Genomic DNA, 18,928 nt, shown 5'->3' with positions numbered 1-18,928 from the left:
ATGGGTGAGGTCGTCTGCGCACACACACAGTCATTAGGACACATTCATTGGCGTGGTTAAACTCTAGGGCACGACGTATAATATTATTAGATAGATACTCAGTGAAATCACTATACAATATTTACATGGAATCAGCGTGTACATAGACAATGCTCGTATACATTGTACGTAGACAGTACATGTTTACGATGTAAGTAGACAGTGCAGCACAAGCAATAGACATAGACAGTGGTAAACGTTAAGTGGATACTACCATGGGCAGACCAACAAAGCCATGATAAGTTTATCTCCATTAGGGTTGGAACAATATATAGTTATGTGTGTCAGTGGTAATATGGGTGTGACGGAATTTTATCAGAGGATGTTTGTGGGCAGATCCTGGGAACGACTGACAGGTCATGTTTCCTGCAGGATGTTTGTGTACACGTTCGTTGACCCAACCCAGCCAGCTCAAGTCCACGGCTCCCTCAGGTTAGTGGTCTTTTTTTTTCTTTTTCTTTTTATGGGGAATAGCCCACCTGGGCACAGGTCATCGACCAACAGCGGGGCCTAGACGGGCACAGGTCATCGACCAACAGCGGGGCCTAGACGGGCACAGGTCATCGACCAACAACAGGGCCTATGCGGGCACAGGTCATCGACCAACAGCAGGGCCTAGACGGGCACAGGTCATCGACCAACAGCGGGGCCTAGACGGGCACAGGTCATCGACCAACAACAGGGCTCTAGACGGGCACAGGTCATCGACCAACAACAGGGCCTATGCGGGCACAGGTCATCGACCAACGGCGTCATCGACCAACAGCGGGGCCTAGACGGGCACAGGTCATCGACCAACAACAGGGCCTCAGACGGGCACAGGTCATCGACCAACAACAGGGCCTATGCGGGCACAGGTCATCGACCACGCGGGCCTAGACGGGCACAGGTCATATGCAAGACAGGGCACAGGTCACGACCAACAGCGGGCCCAGACGGGCACAGGTCATCGACCAACAACAGGGCCTATGCGGGCACAGGTCATCGACCAACAACAGGGCCTGGCGTGGGCACAGGGCATCGGGACCAACAACAGGGCCTTATGCGGGCACAGGTCATCGACCAACAACAGGGCCTATGTGGGCACAGGTCATCGACCAACAGCGGGGCCTAGACGGGCACAGGTCATCGACCAACAACAGGGCCTAGACGGGCACAGGTCAACAACAGGGCCTATGTGCACAGGTCATCGACCAACAACAGGGCCTATGCGGGCACAGGTCATCGACCAACAACAGGGCAGGTCATATAGACGGGCACAGGTCATCGACCAACAGCGGGGCCTAGACGGGCACAGGTCATCGACCAACAACAGGGCCTATGCGGGCACAGGTCATCGACCAACAGCGGGGCCTAGACGGGCACAGGTCATCGACCAACAACAGGGCCTATGCGGGCACAGGTCATCGACCAACAACAGGGCCTATGCGGGCACAGGGCATCGACCAACAACAGACTAAAGAGGAGTACAAAACAAGGTGTATATATACAGAGGAGGGTGAGATCAGGTCCACAATGGTCAGGTATTAGGTAATGACCCTACTAATCTTTAAATAGCACGGCAACGGTCGGTAGTCAGGTCAGAGGGTAAGGTGACCCAACCTTCTCACCTGGTTACAAATCTTCTTAATTACAAAATTGTCCAGTTTGTACATGCCATTACTCAGATTCATGTTGAATGCTTCGATATATATATATATATATATATATATATATATATATATATATATATATATATATATATATAACCTTAATGGGGATATGACGATATTGTGTGTACGTGTGTGGTGGCATGGAAGTTGTGATGTTAGGAGTTGTGACGTCGTGGAGGTGGTGATGTCATGGTGGGATGAAATTCGTGATATCAGAGGGGTAATGGTGACGTCATGATAGTAATATGATTCCATTCTAGTGACATGGTAGTTAAGGTATCGTGGTGGTTGTAATATCACAACACTAAATTATATCATGCTGATATTGATGTCACAGAAGTAGTGAAGTGATGGAAACACGAGTTTGTAGCGTCATGGTCTACAAGGATACGCTGATTGCTGACCTCATGCATTGACCTTCAACCTTTTCCAGCGGTCGACACAAGGAAGTATGTCCAGCTATCCCAGGGCAGCGCCGTGTCTCAAAAGCGTGGTGGAGGGAGGGGGAGGAGAGCTACTTCCTGTCGCTGGCAACCTTTACATGTACAGTATGCATGTATACATAATAAATAATAATAATTAACGGTTTATTGAAAGAGCATGGCAGCCGGAAGGTCGAAAATATACTGTTAGATAATTGGGGAATGCCCGGAATGGGTCTCTTGATTTAAAATAATATACAGGCAACATAAGTGATACAAATATGATATATAATAACTAGGTGGGGAGAAGGTCAAACTACAGGGCATTTCAACATAGTGACAGTTCAAAAAGGTAAGATTGACTGGGAGTGAATACACTGGTTGATTACGAGTTATTGATAATTTTCACAATGGTTGGGACTGGGCTGTTCTTATAGCGATCAGTTCGTGCTCGTATGGGCTGGTGTGCGCGTGTGTGTGCATAAACAGTGCATGTAAGTTACACAAACAATATACATAGACAATGCAGGTATACAAACAATGTACGTACACAGTCCAAATATAGGCTTACACACATTGTACATAACAGTGTATATAAAAATAATGAACATAGACAGTGTAGGTCTACAAATAGTGAAAATAGACATTGCGGGTATTCAATATACATAGATAGTACAAACAAATGAAAACAGTAAGTCATTTCACCAAGGATAACAAAGACATCATAATTAACCTATCGCCTGGTCTCCATTAAGGGGTTTTTGCTTGGGCTGGATGACTAATCAGTAAAAATGATTCTATAAAAATAGACGAGCAAATCTGTGATTAAATGTAGGAAGCACAACATTGTATTTAAACTACAATAGACTAAAGGATCACCTCCACAATGCAACCAACACTGAAAAGGTCATTAATACACATTAAGAGTTGTTGTCCTATCTCAGTTTATTGTAAAAACATAATTCTAAAGGACTGTTGAGTTTAATAATAGTTTTTGCAGCCGTCTGAGGCAGCTCAACTTCTCTAGACTTGATTTCCTCGATATTTATGTTGTGATTTTTCCTGACTCGTATAAGGAGTGGAGTGAAAGAACTTGTAACTCTCAAGGTCTTTAGTGGCCAAGCATTAGCAATTATAACTCTTCTCCTAAGAGAAGACTCTATAGTATAGATAATAACGTTATGATATACGAATGTATTGTAATTTTATTCAATGAAGTTTGAAAGCAAAAAAATATAAATAGACATCTAAAAGATAATGTAAGACGCACATTCTGTTGAATTCAAACTAGCTAAAAATCTCTGTGTTTCTTTTGAAAAAGTTAACTGAGAAAATATCCTTAACTCACATAACACTTCATAATAAAATACAAATTAAAGGTGCCAAGAGAAACCGTGCCACAGATAGAGCCAAAGACTGACACTAAGCGATGTCTCGGCGGCTTCTGGCCGGTCATTTATATCGAAAAGAGATACATATATTTCTGGTAATAAATATTATACCAAATTACCACAAATTCTAGTTAAAGTGAACCATAAATTAGAATAATTTTCTTAGCTTTATTATAGTTCTATAAACAACTGTTATTAGTTTGTAGTAATAAAATGAAGAAGGAAGTAGAGTCAAAGCCGACGTCGGTGACTGGGTGGAGGTGAGGAAGGAACAGTGTTGAGGTGTGAGGAGGATGTTGCTTACCAGGTCACTGCGAGGCTCTGTGTGTGTGTTGAGGCACCACAGGGCTCAACACCACTACCACAATGACACTGTCAACACCGTGGGGTCTTCACCTGACAAACATTCTCCAGAGTTCCAGGTATAAGTCATTGATGTACCGAGGACTGGCAGTCTTCATATCACTTCTCACCTTGGCTGTAATAAAGTGATTTAGAGAGATTATATGGTTAAAATTTGGTGGTGATTGTGAAAGAATTGCTTGTCATATCGTTGTATTTCTTGATAGGGTTCAAGGGAATGAAGAGTCAGCAGAAACACATCATAATTGTTCATTAATGGTGTTGTTATGTTTCCTAGTTTAGTGTTTATGAATAAATTACACAAACAATGTTGGGTAATTATAAGACCCTACTGCAGTCCTGACATTTCACCATTGAAGGTAAAGGGGGTATTATTTTAGATATAGTTCCTGGGTCCTGTGGTTAGGGTAGGTTAGATTAGATTAGGTTAGGGTAGGGTAGGTTAGATTAGATTAGATTAGATTAGATTAGATATCTCAATACAGGGATGACTGTAACTAAAATTTAACCGATAAATGCTTTCATATCGTGAAAATGAAGAAAAAAAAAATGGAAGAGGACAATGTTTCCTGTGATATATATTTTATGAACCTCACCTTCCTGAACACTTGTTGAGGATCGTGACACCCATGCCGGCCGCACTTATTGTTTATATCTAACACAGACCTACCAGACCTAATCTAACCTAATCGGGTGGAGGAATTTCACTTTGGTTGTATATATTGTGTTTATTCCTGTTTTCTTTCTTTCTTTCTATGTCAACTGTGTATGTGAGCAGGAACGTTTCATACACATAAACGCTACCATTATATACTCACTAAGAAACAGTAGATTAATAAATTTTTGTAATACTGTAGGTTTTTTCTTGCATTAATAATATCTCATTAGCAACTGTTTATGTGAGCATTAAATGTTTCATAGATGTGAACACTTCCATTTCATACAAACTAAAACCCATTAACTTTTAAAAAAAATTTGAAGTCACAATTTTAAATTCTCGTGAATTAATAGTACAGCTACTGTATAACAAGGTTTTACAGCTATTTTTGTGTCATTAGTCAGGCGGTTTTGACCCGGACAGTGTTTCATACCTGAACAGCATTTCAAGTGACCCATAAATGTTTGCCAGCAACTGATGATTTATAGTAATTTCGTAAATAAGATAAACCAACCAAACCTACCTAACCTATCTTAGGATGGAGTTACTGTACCGTAAGGTTAGGTTAGGTACAGTATATAGGGTAGCTTATTATTTTGTTATCTTACCTTATTGTCACCAGGAGGAGGGCAGGCATGGCATTGTCCCAGTGTGCACAAACTATATACTGTATAGTGCTCATTAATAAAAAACGGAGGAAACAAAAATAGGAAAGTTGTAATTCCTCTCACGTTTTTATGGATATTCTTGAAGAAAGTTGAAATTAGTTTTTCTTGCATCCCCTACTGTTCCTCCAATAGGAAATAGTGTTAAAAATATGTATATAATAAAGTACATTAGTGATCATCCGATAACAATAATACACTCAGAAAATAAAAGAGCACACAAAATAAGTGATAAAAGTACCATAAAGATATCAACTAATCAAGCCTGACCTGACACTCCTAGGGTTGGGTTAGGTTAGCTTTGGTTTGGTTGGGTGATAAGCATGGATGCATCATAACTGAAATTATCCACTTTTCAGGAAAATGAGTCAAGAATGGCTGCCTTGGTGGGTGAACTGCGGGGTCGTACCGACACTATTGCACTTGGGGGCGGAGAAAAGGCTATTGAGCGCCATAAGAGTAAAGGTAACAAGTCACGTGAAAGTTATTTCTTTTTTATATTATTTTTTATTTTACATTTTAATGTTGATGATAATTTTTTTCACACTCTGTAGACATGACTACTGTATATGTTTATCAATATTTCTATTGTGTTTGACTCTGATGATTAGAACATGTAACTTATTGCTCAGAATGAGATGGTTTTAACTTAATAAGAAATAAATTGTTATTTTAACTAACTGTACACAGTCAAGTGCATTGGGCTTTGCACAATTGTAGTTATAATATTTTTTTCTTTTTAGGTAAACTTTTGGTTCGTGAACGCATCAGTCAGCTGATTGACCCAAGCACCCCATTTTTGGAACTGTCACAACTGGCAGGTTACCGACTGTATGGCAAGGAGGAGGTGCCGGCAGGTGGTATCATCACCGGGATTGGCAAGATTTCTGGGTAAGATCAGTGTACTGTAGTATGGTTCAGTTAAATAAAGATTTTACCATTTTTCTTCACAAACTACAGTATAGGAAGTTTTTTAATATGAAATTGTTTGTCTAATTATGAAATACCGAATACTGTAATGCTGATTTAGTATTAGAGATAATTATATTATTACCTTTTAAAAAATAGATGTAGTAAACCACAGTTACCTGACCACCATCTTAATGAATGAGACCAAAAAGATTCTTTTAAAGAGGTAAACAATTTGTAGAATGTTGATGAGAATAATTATTGTGTTTTCTGTTTTTTTTCTCACTTTAATTCTGAACTATGTACTATAAATTGAGATATTGTTTCAGTGTTTATTTAAAAATCATCATAAACTGACTTTCAATAATATTTAAATGTTAGGAAGAACCTTTAACTTACATTTAACACCCACATGACCAAGTCAGTACTTGACTAAGGATAGCTAGTTTACAGTTCAGATATGTAGTAATTTTATTAAACGTCTACGACAGTTTAACTTTGGTGTTAATGATATGTACATTATTTTCTAAACTTGGAAATGGTGATATTAATTTGATGTTTGCAGTGTGGAGTGTATGATAGTGGGGAATGATGCCACTGTAAAGGGAGGGAGTTACTATCCTATCACTGTCAAGAAGCATCTGAGGGCACAGGAAATTGCACAAGAAAACAACCTGCCATGTGTTTACCTTGTGGATTCAGGCGGGGCCAACCTCCCACGTCAGGCTGATGTCTTTCCTGATCGAGATCATTTTGGCAGAATCTTCTACAATCAGGCAAACTTGTCATCACAGGGCATTTCACAGGTGGGCTGTTGTGTGAGAAGGTATTGATGTGCAATGTTAACATAAATTTTTGGGGAAATTTTTATGATATATGTTCTGTATAATAGTATCACAGTTATTTTTCCTGGGAGTATGAGATTTGTTATGGTACTGTACTGTACTGTACAGGGTACTGGGGTTCACCGCTCCTTTCAGAAGTGATTGCAGTTGAATTCCATCCTCTCCTTGTAAAGTGCCGATGCCAGCCTGGTGAAAGCTTCCCTCTCCCCCACACTACAGCTCACCTACTTACTAGTACTTAATGTACAGCATTCTCCCAGTATAGACAATCCTTCGTCCACCAAATATCTCAAGGAGCAAGTGGCTATTTTCAATGAATGTTTAACTTCATCAGCATTAAATTTTTTGAAGCAATGCTGCAACAACAACAAAGGCCTTTTTCAGAGCTAGTAATACCTGATACAGTTGAAATAGGTTAAACAGAAATTGTAAGGCATACTTCAATTAAAATATGATGCTGTGGTTGATAAAGAGAGCCACTTCAGACCAGCTAGATATTTAACAATATAAATGACAACGTTTTTGCTCAACCATAACATTTCTTTAACAGTTAAGGATTATTTTGATGCTGGATAAGAAAGTTTAAGAATGTGTTAAAATTTGGAGTATGGGGACCTGTCATTGTAGGATTATTGTTATGAAATTTGACAAAACTTTTTTTTTTTATCACCACCCACAAATATTTTCTGAATATTTTTGCCTTGTCATTAAAATCTATTTTCCTCTCCTTTAATGGCAGATTGCAGTTGTCCTTGGGTCTTGTACGGCCGGTGGAGCGTACGTCCCGGCCATGGCTGATGAATCTGTTATTGTTCGACGTCAAGGAACTATATTCCTAGCTGGGCCACCACTTGTTAAGGCAGCGACTGGAGAAGAAATATCATCAGAAGACTTGGGTGGAGCTGACCTGCACTGTGGGTAGGTGATGGCATCAAGTTAATGTTGCAGTTTCTTTTATGTAATTAACACATGAGGGGATTGTTAACACTCTTGGAGTTTTCATACGCAAAATTGCGTATTATGTAAATTATTGCTTTAGGGTTTTCATACACAAATTTGCATATGAAGTAAACTAAAATAAAATAATTTTATGTTTATGTATGAACACTATACGCACATTTGGCAATGTCACCACGATCTGGCAACTATATAGACTGCACTCCAAGGTCACTGCACCAGTCTCCCTTTTGTGTTTAAAAGACCCAGAATGTAACGTTGACCTACATTTCCCGCACATTTTCTTGCGGCTTGTGCTGATTTCTTGTGCATCACAGTGATTTCATTTACTCATAACAGTGTTGTGAGAGTTTTGAACCATGCCTCAGTTGCTGGTGAGGGTGGAGGGGTGTGAAAACTTAAAAACTGCAAGAAGATTGCACCACATGGTGATAGCGTGGTGCCTCCTGATGACTCTCCTCAGCAAAATATTAATTTCTTCGCAACTTTTCTTCTATACAAGTAATTATTTTTCCTAAATATGTATGCTTTATATAACAGAATAAGGTTCATATTGCAATTAAGTGTAAAAAAACGTGTTCTATTCGTGATTACATATAGAAATAATTATTTTATTGTGATTACTTATACAAAAGTGTTTGTAGATAATTTATTTACACTGCTATTGCAACAAATCTCACCTTTTTATCTCAAAGAGAAAACTTGCTATGACCCTTTACATATAATTATCTCTCGTTTGGTGCTGTCAAGTGTGGAGAGGTCAGTAACAGATCAGACCCCGAGCACCTCCCCAAACTCGACTCAAAGCAACAAAAAATCAGTTAAACTTCATATATACTGAAATGAATTCATATAAATCCATTGCCAATTCCATATATTTCCCTTGTGTTTGTTATAGCACATGTTGTTTGGGGGTATGTACCAATTGCTGTGCATTTTGTGTGTCCTAAAGTCTTATCCCTAAGCACTAGCCATTATCATTGGAAGTTAGTTTGAGGTATGGCAGCCATCTTCGATAGAATCTTCATGTTTCCTGCATTCTGTTTTTTGCATATAGGAGGTAGGTGTAGTAGGGAATCCTTAGCCTCTGGGTAATGTACACATGAGGATCACACAATTAATTCTTTTTAACAATGTGAATTATAGAAGTATTTCACATCTTGTTTGTGTCCATACTTTCATGCTATTTCTCAGGCTCTACTCCCTCAACCCCCTCATTACCTAATCACCTGACCAGTAACTTCCTTCTCTCTAACCTCTGCAATATCTCCTGTTTCTCTGTTCACTTCCTCTCAGATTGTGTGACCCAGAAGATTGGTTTCTCCCTCTCCCAAGACCTTTAGTATTCCTTCTTTATATTCATCAGTTACTTCTCTGCTCTTCCCATGTTCTTATCATTACTTTATGCACCGTTCATCTTCCTTGTGTATATAATATTCTCTTTTAATTATGCCCTCCTTGGACTACTGGTCAGGGATGTCACTCAGCACAGTGTGGCCCAAGGAAGGCTTGGGAGGTTGTTTTAAGCAGCCAGTAAGGCTAGTTTGGTTTAGAAAATATGTTTCAATTAATGGGAAAAATGACCTGCAAGGGAAAACTGCCGAAGAATCCCACGTGATACTAGAACCACCACTTCTGTCTCATCATACAGTAGTTCAGTGACTGGAAGGAGGGTCAGATTATATGACCCACCACATGGTAAGGTAGATCTTTGCCAAGGTGGTTTTAAACTTTGATCTCCAACACTGGTGACCTTTATATACAGTCCCCTTCACTCGTGCATTTACAGGGGCTTGTCATGTAAGCATTCCACAAATCATTATCTTTGATATATTTGTTTTAATATTGTTTTAATTTGATTCCATAGTATGTTTACTATTGCGAGTTTTCTTCTGTCGAATGTCAACAAACACGGGGCTGCCACACTGCACAAAACCTGACGACCCCCTGATTGTTATTACATTTTCGCCCCCCAGGCCCCGATGTGGGTCAGTGACCTGTGCCTGGGTGGGCTAATCCCTGTTAACAAAAAATGCATTAGTGTGATGGGGACTGTACCCAGTGACCCTGGTAATTAGCTCAGTATGATACAATAGTGATTCAGTACTTCTTAAAAGCCTACACAAGATTACGAACACCTTGTTACTTAATTATTTATTATCAATTAATTTTCAGTTATATATTTTTTCCAGAAAATCAGGTGTGACTGATCATTATGCTCTAGATGACACTCATGCCCTTCATCTTGCAAGAAGAATTGTGCGCACACTCAACCGTACAAAGAACCCTCAGGTGAGTTACGTTTATTGAATACTTTATCTCAAAAGCTGTCATCAAAGGTATATTGAGTTATCTTTTGAGTTTAACATTGTATTAATCATTATTTCAAAGCAGGATGACTGATTGTTAATGATGTGTTATATGTTTGCTTCAGACCTCGATCAGAGAGGTTAAGGAACCCCTGTTTGCTGCTCATGATCTGTACGGCATTGTTGGCGACAACCTCAAGAAAACATATGATGTGAGGGAGGTGATTGGGCGAGTTGTTGATGGCTCAGAGTTTGATGAATTTAAGGTGAGACAAGTGGTTTTAATTCTGTACAGTACAGTATTCTTCTTCATCATGTGCATTTTACTCTTTATCAACAAATACAGTAAAGTAAAGGACGTATTTAATTTTTTTGTTCTTTAATAGTATAACCTTTGGTTTAGTGTACTGTATTTTTTTTTTAATTTAAACTTTTTTGTGCATGAATTGTGTTCTCATGTTTGATGGTTGTGCTAGGTACTCTGTTACTCATAGACTTGATAAATAATCCAATCTTTCTGATGGAGCATTCAAACTTACAGGAACTGTTTCTTTCACATCATGTTCCCTTATCCTGAGAACCTCATCTGTTTATTACAGGTTTCAGCCAGGAGGCTATAGTCTGGCTATAGCACAGTGCAGTATTAACAAAAACGACACCAGTTTCATTCTTTTTTGAATAAACTCCTGTCTGGTATTCTTCTCCATCTTCTTTCCTCCTTTATCCATCCTGTTATTATAATTTTATTCACCAGGTTGAATCCTTTTATTTTTCAGTTGTTGAATATTTTTTGCACAATTCTGGAAACAACAACTGATTGATTCACACTCTGGTAGCACATATATTCTCTTTGGGGACCCAGTTTTTAATTTCATTCGTCCATCCCGGTCTCTGCTTTTCCATGGCTCTCCTACCCTCCACTCTGTCCATTAACATTTCTATTATTATTGCATCATGCCTAATTATATGACCAAAGTATTTTCCTTATTCTGTAAAATTCAAGTACAGTACGCCCAGATAATTCACAGATTTTTAGTCTTCGGTCCTCTATTATTCGTGGATGACACCCCTGGATGCACCCAAGAATGTCTAAGGTTAGTTTTAAAGTTGCTGGCATTTTCGTGGCCAGGACAGGGAGCCATTCGTTCTAGAGACAGTAATTTCATTTACCTGTATTATATATATATATGTGTGTGTGTGTGTGTGTGTGGACACACACAAAACATATACAGTGACCCCTCCGTTAACAAACTCAATCCGTTCCAGAAGGTCGTTCGTTAACCGAAAAGTTCGTTAACCGAAACCATTGTTTCAATGGGTTTTTGGGTAATTGGTTCCAGCTCACCGAAAATTTCGTAAATTCAACAGAAATGGTAGAAAAGTTCACTTACTTTGAGGTGTGTATGTAGAAGGCTCCTGGATGATGATGATGATGATGGGATTTAGAATGGGGGTGGAGGAGAAGGAAAAAGAGAAGGCATTGGGGTGGAAGAGAAGTCACCCCATGGCGCCATTTCACCCATAAAATTTTAGCTCTCTTGGTGTAATTCAAGATTATTTTCTTTAAATCAACACTGCACTGCATTATATATTGTCAATATGTAAAATATATTTCAAAATGACCAATAATTTGCTTGGAAACACAGAAAAAAAGCGTTTAGTTGAAGAGAGTCTCAAGCAAGATGTTACCTCCAGTGAAAACAGAGAGACTAACTCCTGTTTGCTGTGTTAAGAGGCTGGATGCCGCGCATTAAACTAGTCACTTTACCTTCAATTATGTTCAATAATTGTTAAAATGACTAAAAAATTGAATATTTAACTTTTATAATTATTGAATAGTATAAACTTCTTGATATTTACTAAAATAGTAAGGAATTTAAGCCCTAGAACCGATTAATGTATTGGCGGACTGATACTAAAGCTGGTTGCCCGGTCAGTGCAAGCGAAAACATGTTGAGGTCAGTTCGTAAGAACTTCGTTAACCGAATTTTTTTTCGTTAACCGAATTGAAGATCCTTATGGAAGGCAGTTCGTTAATCGAAATTACGTTAACCGAGGTGTTCATTAAACGAGGAGTCACTGTACAGATAAAGAATAATGGGAAAATCCTCTCACAAATAGTCAGAATTTTTTTTTTTTTAAATGCTGAGTCTACCCTCAACTCCATTCCATGCTTTGTTATTAATAGGGGCCTGATGGAATCTCAGCCGAGGTGTATAAAGCAGGAGGACATCTGCTTTCCAGCTGTCTCCACACTCTCCTGGAGAATATATGGGAAAAGGAGGAAATCCCCCAAGCTCTTAAAGACGCCTCAATCGTCAATATTTAGAAGAACAAGGGAGACTGGTCAGACTCTGGCAACTACCGCGGATCTCGCTGCTGTCCGTAGCTGGCAAGATTATCGCCCAAGTCGTCCTAAACAGACTTCTTCCTGAGGCGGAAAACTTCCTTCCAGAATCCCAATGTGGCTTTAGACCATCACGTGGCACCACAGACATAATCTTTGCTGCCCGCCAGATACAGGAAAAGTGCAGAGAACAGCGTCGTGACCTGTACATGGCTTTCATCGATCTAACCAAGGCCTTCACTGGTCAACAGGGAAGCCCTCTGGTGGACCCTTAGCCGTTTTGGCTCCCCACCAAAATTCATCGCCATTGTGAGACAACTCCACGATGGCATGAACGGCAGTGTCATGCACAACGGCACCCAGTCTGAGTTCTTCCCCATCCAAACGGGGGTTAAACAAGGGTATGTACTGGCACCAACTCTCTTTTCCATTTTCTTGGCTGCATTCCTTACTCGTGCCAGTGCCAATTTAGCCGGCGGGGTGGACATCGAGTATCGGGTGAAGGGGGGGGTCTTTTCAACATAAGACGACTCCAGGCAAGAACAAAGGTGTCAGCAGCTTCCATTACTGAACTTCAGTATGCTGTCATTCTCGATTCCGAGTGACAGCAAAGTAGTAGTAGTACATACACACACACATATATATACTTGTACAATAAAGGTAAAAGAAATAATTGTCCTCAGGGCAAACACATAAAGGGAATATACATTTCTTTGTACACAAATAAAAATGGTCCCCCACCCCTAAGTCAACAAATGTTATTCGCGGATTTGGCGATTCGCAGCCATTTTGTGAACCCCTGCGAATTTGAAGGGCATGCTGTACTGTGTTTGTTTTGAAGCTTTTTGCCAATCTTGGCAGTTATTCATCTGTTTGATATATGTCATGGTGGTGTTGCAGGCTCGGTACGGAGAAACTCTGGTGTGTGGATTTGGCCGCCTGTATGGTTATCCTGTGGGGATCATTGGAAATAATGGTGTGCTATTTTCTGAGTCTGCACTTAAAGGAACACATTTCATTGAGCTCTGCTGCCAACGGAAGATTCCTTTGATCTTCTTACAGAATATTACAGGTTTGGTTACTTTAGATTTTTGTTTATATTATACCTAACAACTGCTGAATCATTAATATTTTTATTTTAATCCAATAAAACTTGTGTTTTTGGTGAGTTGCTTGGTAATTCCTTCAGGTTTTATGGTTGGTCGTGAGGCAGAGGCTGGAGGTATTGCCAAGAATGGAGCCAAAATGGTGACGGCTGTGGCTTGTGCCCAAGTTCCCAAGTTTACCGTCGTTATCGGAGGGTCGTACGGCGCAGGCAACTATGGCATGTGTGGAAGAGCCTATGGGTAAGATGATTGTGAAAATAAGGGTGAGAAGGTGTCAGTCATAAGTTGCATCATCATGAGTGAGTCAGGCAGAATTGATATTTTTAAAACTGATTGATACAGCTTGGAGTACCAGCATAACTGACATTATTACCTGAGGTACTGTGCAATTATCTTTATGGTGAGTTGGATGAAGAATGAGAAGAAGTGGTGAATTCTTGTGGCTTAGGTCGAGATCAGGAGTCTTGGTAAGAATTAATATTTTTTATTAAGCTACCAAACTTTTTTCTTGATTTTATAAGTTGTGTTTTTTATATTGGGGGGGGAGTATCCCACCCACCTCTATAATGTTTACTTAGTATCCTTCCTTAAAACTGAGGTCCTTGTTCATATATTTAGTGTGTATATTGAGAGGGTAATGTTATAATACTGTACAGTATATTGAAAGTATAAGTGTTATGCATTAACAAAATAAAATACTGTACTACTGTACATAGTTTGAGCAGTCAGAGTAAGTAATGGACAGATTATGGAGGGAGAGAGTGTTTGCATTTGATCCCAGTAAGTTTCTTTATAACAGGAAAAAATTTGCAGGAGTGCAAAAAGCTGTTCTTTGATTTAAAGATTTTCCCTTTATAGAGTTGATGCATAATTGTTATTGCATATAGGTCAACCAGAGGCGTAAAATATACCAAATGATGTTTAAACAGTGGTAAAGAAAGTTCATCTTCTTCTAAACTTTCTTTTGAAATTCTCCATTGCATGATCAACGACAGACCTTGAAAGAGGTATGTTTTTACAGGCCCCGGTTTATGTACATGTGGCCAAATAGTCGCATCAGTGTAATGGGTGGTGAGCAGGCGGCGGGTGTACTGGCACAGATCACGCGAGAACAGCGACGCCGCGAAGGCAAAGAGGCAAGTTGTTGGTTGGCTTTCTGTGTTATGTGTATAAAGGCTGGTAAATTTACAGTTTTTGTAGTTAGTTAACTTAATTGCATATTGAACTAAAAGTAAATTTTTATCCCATACTAGTGGACAGATGAAGAGGAACAGGCACTCAAGGCTCCTATTATTAAACGTTTCGAAGCAGAAGGATCTCCGTACTTCTCCAGTGCACGGTAGGTTCTGTCTCAAACCAAAGTACCTTGATGTTCATGTTGCCAGCTTATATTAAGTTATTTGTTGTTTCTTTTAGAAGGGGAGACTTGAGGAGATTACTAAATAACTGAAGGGCAAAATGTAGATACACCTTGTATTGTATTTTGGAAAAGATAATACTGTGTTTTGCTGCATTTATAACTTGGTGTTGTAGAAACTGTTCTGTATTTAGTTATGTTTTATTGCCTCTAATGGAAAACTCAACATTTATAACATGAATCTCCATAAAATTTTTCTTTGCACAGTTTTATTTTGGCCAGGTGGTTTTAAGGACAAATTATTATTTCTTGACAACACTAATGACCAGTCTAATTCAAGTTTTAATCTTACTGTAATTTATTAATGGTCTGCTGTGTATAGGCTGATAGAGATATTCCTGACTTTATGTATAATTGTTGTACATCTGTAATCCCCCTTGTTGTTACAGTTTGTGGGACGACGGTGTGATTGACCCAGTGGACACTCGGCATGTCCTTGGACTCTCACTGTCGGCATCTCTCAATGCTTCTATTCCCAAGACAAACTTTGGTGTATTTAGAATGTAATTAGAAGATGTTGTAGCATATTTCTAGCAGCTTAATCCAAGAGAAAATAATTATCAAGTTTCAAGATTATGCATCTAACACTATGTACATACTGTATGTACTTTGTATACTGTGATTTTGTAAAGGTATTGGTGTGAAGTAATATTTCCTCAAGTAAAATTCATACTATTTAATGTCAGCTAAACACAAGGATTATTAGCAGTTTATTTACATTTGTACCTTTCTTGGTTTCAGGGATGCTGTAGCTTAGAATAGATAATGTTAACTAATTTTGGTATGTTCAAAAGTAGTACTAACTCTAAGATCATATAGCAGTTTATTGAAATGCTTTGGGACTTGTGTAGATTTTCTTTCCCTTTCCTGCTAAATACAGTATAGGGCAGCTGGACTCGAGCAAAAATATGCACCCGTTCTCCCTTCACTTGTTTGAATCTTAATAAAGATAAATAATATTTTTACAGTAAGCAAAATAATATTGGACCAAGAGGTTGTGTATTGATCAGTGTTTTATAGGTAATATCTGCAGCAACTTCTTTTTTAATTTGTATTGATTTATTCCTCTACAGCTTTTTTCTTGTTCACATCTTGTTAATATTCACCTGACTAGCCATCTCTCACTATACAACACACGACTAATAAAGAAGCTCATTTGTATAACCCAACGAACCCCAGGTATACTAAGGTCAAAAATAAGCTCCAGTGATTTATTGATTCCAGTCATTATAAGCCCCAAGGTAATCAAAGCTAGCTGTTAAGGCTGGGACCCAGTCTAAATGGTTAAGTTAAAAGTAGGGCCTTGTAGGACTGGGGCCCATTTGACCTGTGACTATGTGATAATACCGTTCATGCACTTGAACTACATAACTGTTGACTCTTAGTGTCCTCTCTCCTCCCCATCACCTGAGTTGCATCTATTTTTCTCAGTTATCCTTTTTTTGTTGCCTCCTCCATATGTTTATTCCATTCAGTATTCTGCCCTTCCCATTTTCAATCACTTGTTTCCCCATTCCATATCTCCCTCCCACAGGCATTTATATTTGTCACTGTTCCAGCTTCACCATCAAGATTAACTTCTTACTTGGTTCACATTCACAACTTCCTTTTTTCCCCTATGTATCTCATTCCCTCTTTTTAGTATGGCATTCAGATTATCAATTAATATTGTACTTATAGTTCCATCAGTAACCTTTCCGATGTATAGCCAATAGAATACTTAGCACTTTTGTGGGGCCATAATGCACAATGTTTCAAGCTGGAGACATAAAAACCTGAATGGTGTCCCTCAAGTATTGAATAGGGAGTGACAAATCTATCCTTTATCGGTCCGTGATACACTATGCTACCAGACCCACTCGGTTGATGCCGTGGGTCAACTTGACAACGTCGGCTTTGGGAGCCTACATTGTGACTGTGGACGGGTTTCCCCTTCAGTTCTTCACAGGCAGTATACTGAGCATTTCATGTTGAGGTGACAAGTTTCTCTTTAAAATTTCTTTAACCTGTATTTTTTTTTTTCAAACCTCTTACATCTTAATGTTGGTGGGCAGAAACATGAGCAGGTGCACAGACACACACACACACACACACACACACGTTTTAATGCACAAATACTGTACACATGAGGGATTAAACATGTACACTGTATATTACTTTGAAATATTAAGAACACTTTTTACAAAGTGTACATTTGTTGTACATCGTTTTGAAACCAATTACATTTGCAATACAGGTACTTTTTTTTTAAATTCTTCTGTTGGCAGGTTTTTAAATATATACCGGTAGTACTTGTATCAAGACTTGTTCCTGTTTTTGGCACGTTTATGCGAAGCGCTGTTATAGACCATGTCACTCACTTTTAGAACTGGTAATGAGGGTCAGTTGGGAGAATCAATATTGTACATGTGTAGGAGAGTCTCAGTATTTTGCCTTTCTGAACACTGCTGTTGAGATAATTTTCAGTAATGGGTGGCACAAAAATATATACACCTAGACCCCGACTTACGACGGGGTTAGGGACCCAAATCCAGGTCGTAAGTCCGACATGGTCGTAAGTCCGACATAGATAAAAAAAAAAAATTTTCTTTTAATAAAAAATCTACAATGAAATACAGTACAGTAAAAATAATGAATAATGATGAATGGATACAGTACAGTGAAAGTAATAAATAATAAGGAATGGACTACGTTTCGGTATAGAAAATGCATGTGTCATCTGGAAAAAAAAAAAAAAATTTTAATAAAAAATCTGCGGCGGTCGTAAGTCCCGACGGTTGTAAGTCCACGTAGTCGTTAGTCGGGGTCTAGGTGTACTATACAGTACTTTGTACAGTACAATAGCTAAAAATCAGTAAGTTAATGTGAAGGAAGTCACACTAAGTTGACAAATGGTCCATGCTGGGACTGAACATATATTGTCCCGCCAACAACACATACATATGTTAAGAAAATCAGCAAAACTTGGTAGAGTATATTATTGTCATCACAGGACCTTAACCTTGTGACTCATATTGTGTGTACCATACAGCTCCATATGTATAGTACTGTTTTATTACACACAGCAGTTGCACTGTAGTTACAGTATAGTATTAATACATACAAGCAGTTGTAGTTTATTCACAGAGGTAGGTAGAGGTGAACTACTGTAGTTGCTAATACTGTATGCTAAATTTATTATTCCACAATGGGTTTTGTTTCCATACTGTGCAAAATACTGAGACTCAGCTGTATTTCCTAGGTACATATTGTTACAATTCTAATCAATTATTCATCTTCCATATACAGTATTGTACTATTTATTTTATTTATTTATGTATTTTATACTGTATGAAGAATATAATGTTTAGGATGTGTTATGGTAAGAGTCTTAAATTTTTGTGTTGGGAACTTTGTGGATTTATTTATTTGTACAGTATATTGTCTTGAATCACTCATTCAAGACAAACTGTTGTTTGTGAAAAAAAATTAATAACGGTACCAAATGTAGTAAAGAACTTTAAAGTACCTGTATAGATATAGTATCAAGCACGTAATAAGTTACTTAATAATTTAGCCAATTGCAGCTCTCAGATTCATGAATGAATTAAGAAGTTGATGCTTTTTTGTTACTTGATAAACCCGAATCTAATGATTTTTTTATTAAGAGGACTTTTTTTGTTCTATTTACCATTGCTCATGTCACTGCCACTGAATTTGTATTTGTCGAGTATAAATTACATTTCAGAAAATTAAGCTGATAAGTTTCTCTCTTAAGTTAATCAGATTATGTCTTGTCAGTGATGAGTTAATGTTATAGACTTGGAGAAGATATATGAGGCCCAGTAACTTAGTAAATTCCCATTTAA

General features: G+C 38.5%; 1 protein-coding gene across 1 annotated transcript; it reads left to right on the top strand.

Moving 5' to 3' along the window:
- Positions 1 to 3,735: 3,735 nt before the first annotated feature.
- LOC121872697 (methylcrotonoyl-CoA carboxylase beta chain, mitochondrial-like) lies at positions 3,736 to 17,630 on the top strand. The gene is made up of 12 exons (XM_042375694.1): positions 3,736 to 3,926; positions 5,550 to 5,655; positions 5,934 to 6,081; positions 6,665 to 6,905; positions 7,684 to 7,862; positions 10,094 to 10,193; positions 10,336 to 10,476; positions 13,458 to 13,629; positions 13,747 to 13,903; positions 14,685 to 14,799; positions 14,917 to 15,002; positions 15,470 to 17,630. The coding sequence occupies exons 1-12, from the start codon at positions 3,798 to 3,800 to the stop codon at positions 15,585 to 15,587; spliced, it is 1,692 nt and encodes a 563-aa protein (XP_042231628.1). The 5' UTR covers positions 3,736 to 3,797; the 3' UTR covers positions 15,588 to 17,630.
- Positions 17,631 to 18,928: the final 1,298 nt, after the last annotated feature.

This window comes from Homarus americanus, unplaced genomic scaffold (assembly GCF_018991925.1).
Source record: "Homarus americanus isolate GMGI-L3 unplaced genomic scaffold, GMGI_Hamer_2.0 scaffold39155, whole genome shotgun sequence".
Taxonomy (NCBI): domain Eukaryota; kingdom Metazoa; phylum Arthropoda; class Malacostraca; order Decapoda; family Nephropidae; genus Homarus; species Homarus americanus.
Note: the sequence above shows the minus strand (reverse complement) of the source record. Positions and strands in the feature narration are given on the sequence as shown.

What these genes read in the sequence shown, in the direction of transcription:
- LOC121872697 (XM_042375694.1), top strand. Translation starts at nt 3,798, where the DNA reads ATGTTGCTTACCAGGTCACTGCGAGGCTCTGTGTGTGTGTTGAGGCAC. An exon ending in ACCGTACAAAGAACCCTCAG is followed by an intron (nt 10,194 to 10,335) that starts GTGAGTTACGTT and finishes TGTTTGCTTCAG; the next exon opens with ACCTCGATCAGAGAGGTTAA. An exon ending in CAGAGTTTGATGAATTTAAG is followed by an intron (nt 10,477 to 13,457) that starts GTGAGACAAGTG and finishes GTGGTGTTGCAG; the next exon opens with GCTCGGTACGGAGAAACTCT.